This window comes from Cyclopterus lumpus, chromosome 18 (assembly GCF_009769545.1).
Source record: "Cyclopterus lumpus isolate fCycLum1 chromosome 18, fCycLum1.pri, whole genome shotgun sequence".
NCBI classification, from domain to species: domain Eukaryota; kingdom Metazoa; phylum Chordata; class Actinopteri; order Perciformes; family Cyclopteridae; genus Cyclopterus; species Cyclopterus lumpus.
The window spans coordinates 9,730,805-9,743,600 of NC_046983.1; the positions used below are offsets into that span (position 1 = coordinate 9,730,805).

General features: G+C 41.1%; 1 protein-coding gene across 1 annotated transcript in view; it reads right to left on the reverse strand.

Annotated features, from left to right (window-relative positions):
- The window catches only part of LOC117748153 (adhesion G protein-coupled receptor L3-like), a 122,186-nt gene that overhangs the window by 50,992 nt on the left and 58,398 nt on the right, over window positions 1–12,796 (reverse strand). The window contains exons 8-10 of the mRNA XM_034557787.1: window positions 8,433–8,780; window positions 5,410–5,513; window positions 1,956–2,141 (exon numbers count right to left, since the gene is read on the reverse strand). Coding sequence (XP_034413678.1) covers window positions 1,956–2,141; window positions 5,410–5,513; window positions 8,433–8,780 — 638 coding nt within the window. The remainder of the gene's footprint in view (window positions 1–1,955; window positions 2,142–5,409; window positions 5,514–8,432; window positions 8,781–12,796) is intronic.

Consider the following 12,796-nt stretch of genomic DNA (forward strand, 5'->3'; position numbering starts at 1 on the left):
ACCCAAAGGAAATGCAAATAGTTAGCAAAAGGTCATCAATTCAAACAATCCCACTTGAACACATTTCCTCTGTTTTTGAAAAGAATTGTGTGCAAAGTAGTATATAAAGTACATGAATGATACACTACCATAGAAAAGCACTGAAATGAGACATACTATACATTTGGGAGCATACCTCTGACACTGGTCAATCTGATTTCAAGGTGTTTTGTTTCATTTATTTTTCACTTAAGAAGTTCTATGAGAACTCAGGAGAGCTATTTATCTTTTGAACGTCTGCCACCGTTGAAGGGGAGTTAGTGCTGACAACAATTAAGCAAACCTGAAAAATGACAGGAAGCTCAGGCTCAAAGAAAGGCTGTCAGCACTCCATGGAGAGTGGATGATTTTAATTGAGTTCTGATACAAGCAAGGTAGCCAACATTGCTACTATGTGGTTTAACAGTACCATGCTAAATCCCATGCAGATTAGCTCCAAAGAGTACCATCTCCCCATAAAGGAGCCTCTTGCTCTACATCACAGCCCACTCTTCTGGAAACGCTTCTGTCCGTACCGTTCGCCAGCAACCCTTTGATCATGAAAAGGAAACTGATCTCACCGTTTGCCAACTCAATCCTTTCATTGTCTGCTGGCAGAAAGCATTTTGCTTCGCTATCAAAAAGGAAAATCTTTAATTCGCTTAGCTCTTTGCAGATTGTGTCAAAATGATAGAACTCAGGGAGGTAAACATCAGCCACTGCCAGAGCAGCGAGCGAGAGTTCTGCGAGCTCTCACTAGCAAAGGACTTTGAAATCAAGAGAAAGATATTGACAGATTTCTCTCCATAGATGCACCAAAATGAAAGGACGGCGCATATATGCTGGGCATAAAAATTTAAATCACAAGTAATCTCATGACCTTTTGTTTGTGCCCTTTACGCGTCTTTACAAGAGAAGCTAAAGACTTCAGAAGCAAACGCAACCAGAGCAGCAGCCTCTATCTTGAATGGTGTGTTTTATGAGGAACCCTTTTTTCGAGAGGTATTATAAACTCTAGTTGCCCCTCAATGTGGATTCGCTCATCACAATCCCTTCTGAGGCCTTTTGGCTATCTTTACTGCCTCCCCCTCTCCATTGGAGAAAACTGGCACTAAAATCTCAATGGGAACATCTGTGTCTGCTGCAGCAATGAAACCAAAAACCTCCAGAAAAAACTATCTGCGAACAGGTGTTCATGTTTCTCTACAAGTGAAGCCGCTCCAGCAAATTAACGACTGACATTTAGAATTTCACTAATGTTTGCTTTTCTGTTGGCTGATCAGCAGACAGAAAGTATTATTTTAGATCGCTTCACCTGAGTGGCCCTAACTGTGCTCTGCTGTGAATTGGGGAGTAAATGTATTAGATTCAAGTTCAGCAAAAAATACAAACGCCTGCACTCCCACAGTTTAGATCCAGCCTAATGAAACCTCACCCTGTCTCATTAATAAAAACCAAGTGGTGCGTGGTTAGTGCTTTTGACGAGCATGGCATATGAATAACATCTTTGAAACTACATCAAAGTTAAATAAATAGCATAATACATGATACTCATGTAAGAGATATGTCGGAGCTTTCCACTGAACTTGAAGGACCACAGGAAAACGGAAGTCATTTTATCCTTCATGGTTTAATGCACTTATTGTAAGTCGCTTTGGATAAAAGCGTCAGCTAAATGACATGTAATGTAATGTAATGTAATGTTATCCGACACCATTACTGTTCAGGTTAGACTGGAGTGACGTTCTGTGGGAGGTAGGCCTCCAAATTTAAAGAGGTCTTGTAGTCAGAATTAAAATGCTGACTTAAAGATTGACATTTTTGAGTTACATCAGGGCAATGGATCCCCATTCCGGCAAGCCATATTTAACCAGCCTGATAGCAAAGGAGAAGTTAAGATAAACAAAGGGCAGCTTTCACATTTCTTCTTTCACTACCTTGTTCAGGCTTCGTGCTGCACTGTCTTTGCCACCTGGCGTGAGGTTCCTCAGCTGCACATCGAGGAGATCCACCAGCTGAACCATGGCCTTCACTGTGAAGGTGATGTCTCCTGCCTGAAGGTTACGCTTAGTTTGCTCCGCCAACTCCCTGGCAATGACTGCAGCCGTCTCTCCAGCTTTTAGCTGTGAAAAAGAACAAACGGATAACATTTATTCTTCTACAGTTGACCAAACAAGCCTCATATCCTTACTCTTTTGTTTACTGTATCATTGTTACAACCTATACAGTGGAAAACATAGGAAAATATGACAAATTGCACAAATGTGTGACCCCTTAAAATGAATGCCGTTTAGCCAGTACATTTTCCCCAACGGCTGCTATAGTGCACACAATTAATGTGGCAAGACGGTCCTCAGCTGAGTGTACATACTGGGGCCAATATTGTATCCAGAAGCAATTTTGAAATAAACTATTAAGGCGATTTCCCCAGATCCTTCCCAGAAATGATTCTCTTGTTCAAAAGCATACGGGATTTTTGCATCTCTGGATTTGTTGAAAATGGAACGATATCATTGATAATTTGTGAGCTTTTGCTTTTTGCTGTTGTAAGATTTAAAACAAGGTTTGCTTCAACTTTTCTGCTTTTTTTTCTCTCACATTTATATATCTGTCACCCAGAGACTCTACCAACATTACCATCCTCTTTTCTCTCATGTTACTGTTTCACTGACTCTCCCAAAATTATTAACCTGCATATATATATATATATATATATATATATATATATATATATATATATATATATATATATATATATATATATATATATATATATATATATAAGGACATTCCTCAGAACAAAACTGTCCATTGATAGCTGACGTAGCACGGCAAGTCTGTCAAGCTTTTAATGATTTAGTGATTTCCCACAACCAAATACACAAGAGTAAAAGTGTAATGAATTGATTATAGAGTGTCTTCATCCTCTAAAAATAAAACAGCAATTATTAGCATGTTGGCCTCCAATCTAAATTTGTTCCGGTTAGTATTTTTCCAAATATGCAGCTTGTCCTGCTACTTCTGGATTTGGGGAAGTTTACACTCCAGCAACACCATCCAACGTGACCGGAGATAACTTTTAGTTTGAAAAACACATCCATTAGTCAAATGTATCATGTAGTTTAGCTTTCGATAGAAGGGAGAGCCCCGATGCTGCTTTTCTCATCGGATAAACTACACAATATCTAACTTGTGAGCTTTGGAGGCATCTGTTTATTGGCTAATGAGGCTCACCACAAACCTTAAAAGGTTTGCTTACAAACTTTATACTTCGCACAGTTATATATCCTGGTTTTTAAATGAGTGTGTACATACAGTATCAACCCAGTGCTCGCTTCCTAATAATGTGCAGCGGTGCCCCTTGATGTCAACCATTTCTCACTTTTAATTTATGTGTATCTACTTGCCAGACAGTAAATAAATGGGTCTTAACACATAACAACTAATTATTTTCAGTGCAATGGCATGTTTTCTTTTCAATTAATATGAAATGCATAATGGTAAATAAAAGACTTTGATGAGTTAAAAGTAGACGTAGAAGTTATTTGAAAGTCACCAAATCAGACTGATCGACTCACTGTACCGAACACCGTTTTACTTATAACATAAGTAAATGCAGAACACCTTTTTGGTCTGATGTTGTCTTTCAAAGGTCCGGTACCTTCAGCATTCTCTAATAGTCTAGGTGTGGTAAATTGAGCCTAAAAAATGCAGTTACACCAACTATAACAGGCCAATTCTGATTTACTCTGGCATCACCTGCTGTCATCGCCTGTGAGTTTATTAGTCAAGCCAATTATGCTGCTTAAAGTGGTCTTCACAGAGAGGTGTATACAGGGGATCTTGTCTTTGCAAGATGTTTTCCTCATTTCCCTCCCTGCTCTTGTCTCTTAATGAGAGGACCTGCGGATGCAGGGTAGATATCTGCGTTCTCTCTCTCTCTCTCTCTCTCTCTCTCTCTCTCTCTCTCTCTCTCTCTCTCTCTCTCTCTCTCTCTCTCTCTCTCTCTCTCTCTCTCTCTCTCTCTCTCTCTCTCTCTCTCTCTCTCTCTCTCTCTCTCTCTCTCTCTCTCTCTCTCTCTCTCTCTCTCTCTCTCTCTCTCTCTCTCTCTCTCTCTCTCTCTCTCTCTCTCTCTCTCTATCTGATGTCATTTCATTCTCTTTTTAGTCTCTACAGTTTCCTTTCTCATTGTGTCTCCCAAACCATCTGGTAATGAGAGCAGTGCCACATTCAAAACAATGGCTCCAGATATAAAATAACGAAGTGCCAGATGGGCATTCCAGATCTCTGACATGTTGATCTTCATTAAAGCTGTCCTGTCTTCATACTGCTGTAGTGTGACTTGCTTATGAAAGATGTATATGCTACATTTGAAACACTGTTCCTGGTCAATGCATGTAACAATATAAGCAAGAGCCCTTATATAGCAAGCTCAGGAAGACATTGCTCTAGTTAATTTCTCCAAACAGCAGTCTGTAGTGGAGCTTTATTGCGGCACTCAAACGGTGCTGCGCTGTACAGAAATGCACCTGATAATTTCCCTCCCTTCTATTTTGTTCCCCAGCATCCATCCATCCAAATCTGCAAACTGCCGTTTGTTTAATGGGCCGAGCTTTGTGCTGTTGAGTAGATCATAAGTGTTATAACATGCACGCCTCAGGGCCCTATGAGTTTAAGGGAGAACATTGCCTGCAATTCATAACCTGGAACCCTGATTCTCCTCCTCTTCCTCTTCCTCCTCCTCCTCCTCCTCTTCCTCTTCCTCCTCTTCCTCCTCCTCTTCCTCCTCCTCCTCTTTTGATTTGATTCTATTGCAGATTTAAACATTGGAAGCTTTATGTGAGGCTTTGAATAATAACTTAACCGTAAGGGGAGGAGATACAAATCGTTTGTGCTTGAGAAATATGGAATGCAAATTGCTGCGTGTTGTAGGACAGAAAGTGGTCTGGATCAGCTGTTACCCAAAGCAGTCCACTCAACGATGGAGCTGTACTACTGGATTTCACTTCCCCTCCGTCCAACCACCGAAACACAAGCATTACCCTACTATTAAGTAAGCCCTCCGTGTAATCCGTAACATTAATTGACTAGTTAAGAAGAGACAAAGAACAAAAGAGATAACACATACACTAAAGCTCTCTTAGTGAAGGCAATATACACTCTAGGTTTGCATTGTGAGCTTTTGGTCAATGTTAAGTGGAAGAGGCACAGTTCTTTAAAAAGAAAACTCTCTACACATTGCAGTAACGTGCCATCCTTCAAGCCATTCATTTGACTTGTTCTATAGTTGTGTTCTAAAATAAATACAAAATGCACTTTCCAAATAAACCAACTTTTCATATTACTTTAAGAAGCAAATGTTCTGCTTATTCAAATCAGCCTGATTGATACCTTCTGGCTGATGAGGTTGACCCAAGGGGAAGTACAGTTGCTGATATTTGGTCCCTGGGAGTCCCAGTACCCCTCTGGACCCACGCACATGTATGAGGCCACCCCTAGAGAGAGAAGAAAGACAGTGGCTCGGTGAGAACAATGACATCAAATTGATTAGCTCAAGGGACACAACAATGTCAGTAACGAAAGAGCAGCTACAGTGACACATGCTTTGTGTAATCTTGACTCACGTACATAGACACATGTTACACATTTTTCCTACCCAGTTTTCTAATGAAAGAGTGATGGACGAGACTATACATTCAGTCTCGTCATCTCATGCCCAATTCTTCTGCATGTCAAGCACTTTTCTTATTTGTGATGTACCAAAGACACACAATACTTAAGTGATTAAATTAATGGGTGTAGCGAAATGTAATTGGATGGTTTTATCTTATTGTGACTTATTTATTGTGAAATTAAGTTGCTTCACTTGAGGCCAGCCAAACATGCCCAGACAGTGTATGTATTTAAATTATTGAAAGTCAGACAGTGTCTGCATGTGGCAGTTCAACTCCTGCATGAGAAAAATACACCAAATGAGGTGGCAATTAAGTCTGCCGTATCTGAATTCATCACGAAAGGTTAATTAAGTTGGTCTGAGAAAACTGTCTCTGCTGACAGTTTAGGAGTGTCAGTCTTACAATGTTCCATCTGGGCTAAAGAACCATAACACCTCCAGATATTGATCATCCATTCAGACTCTCTCTATTCCTACGTTCAATCTTATACTAATTAATAAATGAAATACACTTAATCCAGATATATAAAGTACAAACCAACAGTTTCTGTGCCATCAATCCAATGGATGTAATGTATTAAAAAAGAAAAAAAAAGTCTGTATTTGACTTGCTCTTCCACGTACCTCAACTACCTTGCTTCTATATTTTCAGAGATGACATTTAATTGCCCTTGCCCGTGCTTAGAGAGACGGTGTGTTGGCGGGTGTGACGACCGGCATTAGCGGATATACATTTTGATTGACATATAATTTCCTTCCCCAGTCCACCTTGGACAGCCTTATGTTTGATGGTTTTATAAGATAAGGGACTCTGCATTTCCTCCTATATTGAAAGGCAGGAGAAAAAGCGGGTGTAGAGGGAAACAGAATGACAGCGAGCAAAGTGAGGTAGATGGAAGGGGAGCTCGAGGAACTTTCAAAGACTGGCAGAGGAAGCTCACAGAGTTGTGTTCTGCTTGGCAGTGTCGTCTGAAGAGCAATGCTTTGAAGAATGTGCCGAGAGGAGGTGGGGTGTGTGTTCCTCTTATCTTGCCATATGACGGCTGTTAGTGAGGTCTCGGTGGGTGCTGGTGTTGCCCATTAATGAAGCTTGTGTGTGTCTGAGTCTGTGTGTGTGTGTGTGTGTGTGTGTGTGTGTGTGTATGTGTGTCTGGGTCTGTGTGCTGACTGATGAAATGGATAGATTTTTTGGGAGTTCGAGCCAGATTTGAGGCTATGATGTCACACCTCGATCTATAAAAAAATAAAAAATAAAAAATAATCAGATGGGAGTTTCAGAAAATTCCATAACAAAAGGCATAATTTGCAATTCAACATATCTGATTTGAATAACCTCTTATTTTTGGATTAACTAGCTAGTGCATTGCCTGTTCAGAAAGGGCAGATTGCTTCGCACTCGCCTCTTCGCTTCCTTGGTTCCTGAGCAATAGACATACCATGACATAGGCGCAAAAGCTCACATGAACATCAAAGAAAAGTGAGCTGTACCCAGAATGCTCAGCAGTGTCTCCCACCAGCCAGAGGGGCGGCGTTCCGACTGTGGCTGGCGACGCCTATCGCGACCACTCTCGACGATGTGATTCCACCAGACATGCAGCAGTGCGTTTCAGAGGCGTCCCAGAAGCAGCGACCTGCTCTACCCCTACAACACACTACACACTGTGTTCCCTTCATATCGAGAGGTCACACTTGACTCGACACTTCCTTGAATCCTAGGCAATACACCCGCCAAGTGTGATGTCGATTGGAAAAAAATCGAAGGACAGACAGACAGACTCCTTCCTTTCAAAAAGACGTATTACCACCACCGAGTTGCTTTATTAATGCAACAATACAGACAGCAGAAACCCACAACAGCAAGGTTTCTAGGCTACCTTCAGTTAAACTTTAATTCTTTAACCATATAACATCAAAGCCTTTACTTTAAAAAGTATATGCATTCAGTGGCCATGTCACATTGAAATATAAACTGCTGCTTGATCAGCACTTACATATATATTCATACTTTCTGAGGTAAAGCTTTTATATCTAAAGCCGTAAACAATGATTGTTATCTTAATGTAGACTTGACTTCCTTCTCTTAGTATTGATATAAAGACAGAGCTGCAACAACATATAGGGAAACAAATGCTTGATAAACAAAGTCTAACGGCCCTTTCAAAGTGTTGAGCCATTCATTAATTACACTAATTGTATTCTGAGCAATAGGATATACATATGGGGGTGTGGTGTACTCGTTACTAGTTTCCATACTGATGCAATTATAAACTATCTTTAGCCTTGTATCAGTGAGTCAGGAAAGAAGAGTGAGGTGAGAGGACAGGAAGCAAGACGACGAGAGCTGCAGGGGAAGTGTAAACATAAACAAAACACACACCAGCAACCAACATCAAGGAGAAGAGCCTGACTGTAGACTGTCTCTAAATGAGAGTATTGACATCCTTACAGAGGAAAAAAAAAAAGAAACAACATGCATATATATACATAAACATACACACACATATACATATATATATATAAATATAAATATATATATACATACATACAGATATATGTAAAAATATCCTCAAATTTCAGGGCAACCTTTTTGTAGCCTGTTGCAATCACAATTTGGACCCACAGAAATAGTGAATGAATGGAAGGCCCTCATTTGATCTTCCAGAGAGCCTGTGACCAAACTACAAAAAGAAAACTATAAAGACTCCCTTTTCCAATTTGACATTACAAAAATCCACATTACCTGTGGTCCCTGGTGGACAGGGCATCTTGGTCACCACACCCTGCTTGGTCTTGGGCCATGAGATGTCCATGATCACCAGGGGATTGCAGTACTCTACCCTAATGTTGGGAAGCTTGGAGGGAGGCGGCGCCCTGTTGTCTTCTGGGAGCAAACCCTTCACCAGCGTATGGACAGGGGCCACCGCTGTGGAGGTGGTCCGTGGCCACTGGGCCATTGATGTCATTGTGGCAGGCATCTTGGTAGTGGTTGTCCTGGCTGCTGTGGTTGTCAGGGTAACAGTGGTTGGTCGAGTGGTGGTCCTCGTCATGGTCGTTGTGTCCATGTACACCATGACAGAGGACGACGTTTCTGGTAAAGGAGAAAGAAGCAACAGAGTGAACTGACAGATTTATGGAACAATGCAGAGTTGGAGAAAAGAAGATTGAGAGTAAATATCATTATTTTTTCAGTAACACTTAATGTCTGAGGAAAATTTATTTCGGGGCTGCTGAAAAAAAAAAAGGCAGAGCACCCGCAGGTTTTTTTATTCTTCCCCCTTTCCACTCGTTGGCTTATTAGAAGATAGTTCCAAGAGGATCACATTGGAAATTGCAGGCATGACTTGCATGGGCATGCATGGTGTCTAGTTTTAGAACCCTGCTGGCAAAGCCAATAGACACACACCAAACATATACATGTATACACCTGTGCAGTATAACAGTTGCTGTTGATGAGGGCAGATCTCTGAGTCAATAGCTGGGTGTTGTAGCTACATGCTATTTCTGGGTCAGCCGGGACAAACTGAAATACCTATTTCCTGGATGCAAGTCTTCCCTGTGGTTACACTCCAGGAGGCGCTTGCTAATGACATTGTTTACCTAACAAGGGCTATCATACACACGCACGCACACCCAGACACACACACACACACACACCAAGATGCACTTACTCGGTAATCCTTCTCTCCCCACTCAAATTCATATACACCTCAACTCCCCGTCATCAATCACCCCATCTACTCAGCCATCTTGTTCCCTTTATATTCCCTCCCCTGTGTCACTGATTGAAAAATAGGGGCCCCAAATTAATTTAGCGACACGTTTTTTATGAATGGGTGGCCTTGGTTAAGCCACAGAGGGTGAGAGAAAACAGAGGTCATACTTCATAACATATCTTTAAAAAGTGGGAAGTAGCCAGTTTATTCCTATGAAACTGTGTCCTGTGGAATGTCATCATTTAGGAGCATTACTCTGTGGTACTCGTTACACATTTGCATTATTTTTGCTCAAAGATTCTCCAATATGCGATACTGGCATTTTCATATGCCATGATCTTATTACCGAGTGTACTGTAGTTTGGAATAAGGCATTGCTTTAGACCCTTTCAATAAAATCCTAGGAGAGAGCATTTCTCAAACACACACACACACAATATGGGCCTTTGCAAAAATGCAATTTGGGATAGTCGTCTTCTTCCACCCTGCTTAATGCAGAGATACAATCAAAATGACAGAAGTGACAAATGTGCCAATCTTTGCATGAAAGGGGAGCAAAACAAAATCTAATGAGGGTCAATTTCAGGTCGACAGGTGTAATGGACATCACACATCCAGAAAGCTTAGATAACGGACATCACTTCTGAAGTCCAGTTCAGCCAGATTCGATTTGCAATCGGGCGAATAATTCCTCAGTATGGTGAATTTGAAAGCAGTGAAATAAGACTCAATTAGTGCCACGGTTTGGGAATTTCCGAGACGCCTGTAGGCTGCAACGACACAAACAAGGCCGCTCTCAGCAGTCAATGCAGTCATCGCTTAATTCAAACGATAGCCAAGGTTGATTAAATAGGTTGCCACCACATCAACAGCTGATTGAGTATTTGTTTTCTTTTGCTAACGCAAGAGTTTGCTGTGTATCCGCAGGTATCTCGGGCACTCCTGTGGAGGCACTCCATCAGTAAAGTGGAACTATTACAAGAATCTCACCGAATTGCAGAGCAGAGCCTTTTTTTAAACTACCAACTGTCTGCAAATACAGGTTATACAAATGCAAAATATCAGTCAGACAGAAAAAAGAAATTACTTGAGTACACAAGTAAATGTTAAATGGAATACACAAAAACTTGGAAAAGATGTTATCACACGGGTGAATATGGATTCAAAAGCTTGAATAAGCTAGCAGAAAAGCAGTCACATGCTCGCACACTGGCAGCCACACATCAACCAACAGAAATTGACACTGCCAACCATCAACAGGGCTTTAAAAATCACATGAATACTCAAAGAAGGGATTTAACATTTTGATCAGCCACAGCGTCTTCACCATTTACATTCTATAACCACTATTAGACATCATCATCAATCTGCGCCCTGGCAGCCCAGTAGATCCTGTGGCTGCAATGATCATGAAAACAGGACGGGTGATATATCTCCAAGGACACCAGTCTATTTATTGTATTATTCATGAGTGAATGAATTTATCTATGCACCTGTATTTGAGAAGTGATGATAACCTCAAATGTGTTGTACAAACTCTTTTGGTTAAGGGCATGGCATTTATTTAAGTTGAATTGAAATCAGCCGGCGGTGCTTAAGCTGCAACTAGTAAAAGAGCTCATAAGAGAACTGCATGGAAATCTGATCATGGAAATTCCCTGCTCATATTGAGGTGAGTAAAGGTCACCTGGCACAGACTCAGATAAGGTAGTGGCTAAAAAAAGGTGTGCAGACAAGCCTATTAAGATAAGGGAAATATTGTACTGGTCAGGACGGCTGATACAGGAGCGATTCTGAATGTGTCAGATTTTGCTGAGGGAGTTTGTTGCTATAGCTGCCCAACATGCAAACTGATGCAAGTCAGTGAACTGCACATGGACATGTGATGCAATAAAAGTGCTGAATGTGGAATTCAAAGCATTAATATAGCAGCACCCAACTATTTGCTATGGAAAAATATAGTGGACTAATGCCGTCCTGAGCAGAGAATGAAGTTGCTCTCCCGCTGTGTGTGTGTGTGTGTGTGTGTGTGTGTGTGTGTGTGTGTGTGTGTGTGTGTGTGTGTGTGTGTGCCTTCTCATCCGGGCTTTTTTGGGTTTTGTGCACGTAGACCAGCAGCTGTGCTCTTAGTGCATGTGGGCCCCACTGGCCAGCTAATAACGCCGTCCCAGCCGACGGCGACACCCGTCAGCTCCATCAGCTCGGCTGCTGTTGTTGGTGCTGTTAGCGAGACAGACGTCAACACGTTGAGAGCCGTTTAGAGGCAATCGCTCAGTCATAATCCGAGTTTGGAATTTAAACATGTAGGAAGGCGCAACTATTAATAGGATACCAGACTATGTATTAGACACTGGGGCCATAAGCAACAGCCATGTTCCCAGTGAAGTGTTTACTTCTTTATTAAACATTTGTGATACAACCTTTTGAAATGTTTATCTGTGAAATGCTAAAATCACATTGTCATTTAGTCAGAAAATGGAGTCATTACTGTCAGTAACACTGCAACATCCATCTTTCTCAGTTTGCCATTTAGCCAACATTAGCAACAGTGTGTTGTATTGCTTATGAACTTCATTTGAAAGAGAAAGAAAGCACACTCTTGCTTTGTAGTTCATAGCAAGACAAATATCCAACTATCCCTCAATGTCAACGACTATGGAATAATTCAATAAACCGATCCTTTTTAAATAATCATAATAATACAAGTTCTATCACTTTCTTTAATGCTGGGTAACATGAGAGTAGAGAGAAATATGGCTTGAGGAAATCGCCATCCCAGCATGAGGTTAATTCAAAGTCACTAGGAACCATGTCTAGAATGTAATTCCACACTGCCAGAAGATCCCGTTGAGCCCACTGCTGAATTATTTTTTTTAACACCCAGCATGTTAAGAAACGCCTGCAAAGACACACAAGAGGCAGAGAGCAGGACTGGAAAAGAAAAAGTTGTCCTTGAGCAAACTTTTCCATGAGATGAGCACAAAGAAAAGGGAAAGCCAGCACGAGCACTAACGCCTTGAAGACAACACAAGGACATTTTGTTTTGCTCTGCCAGCTTCCCCATTCTCTCCAAAGAGATGGAGGGAGACAAAAAGCTCAAGAGCACCAACGAGGTTAAAAACATGTTGGTATTCTCAGTGGGACTCGTGAGTGACCTTAAAGGCAGATTTGAATGTGCGTAGTGTTTTAAGGTCTACAAAACTCGAGACCACAAAGACGACATTGAATAAAGAAAGACTATTGATTGGTGAATCCTTCTCAAGCTCTTGAACAAATTAAATTCTAATTTCAATGTCTACTTTACAAGTACAACCTCTTTGCAGTATTTTCTATAACAAATTAGGTCCAACTTTGTTAAGGTGTTTCACAATGATACAAGTTTAAGAATATC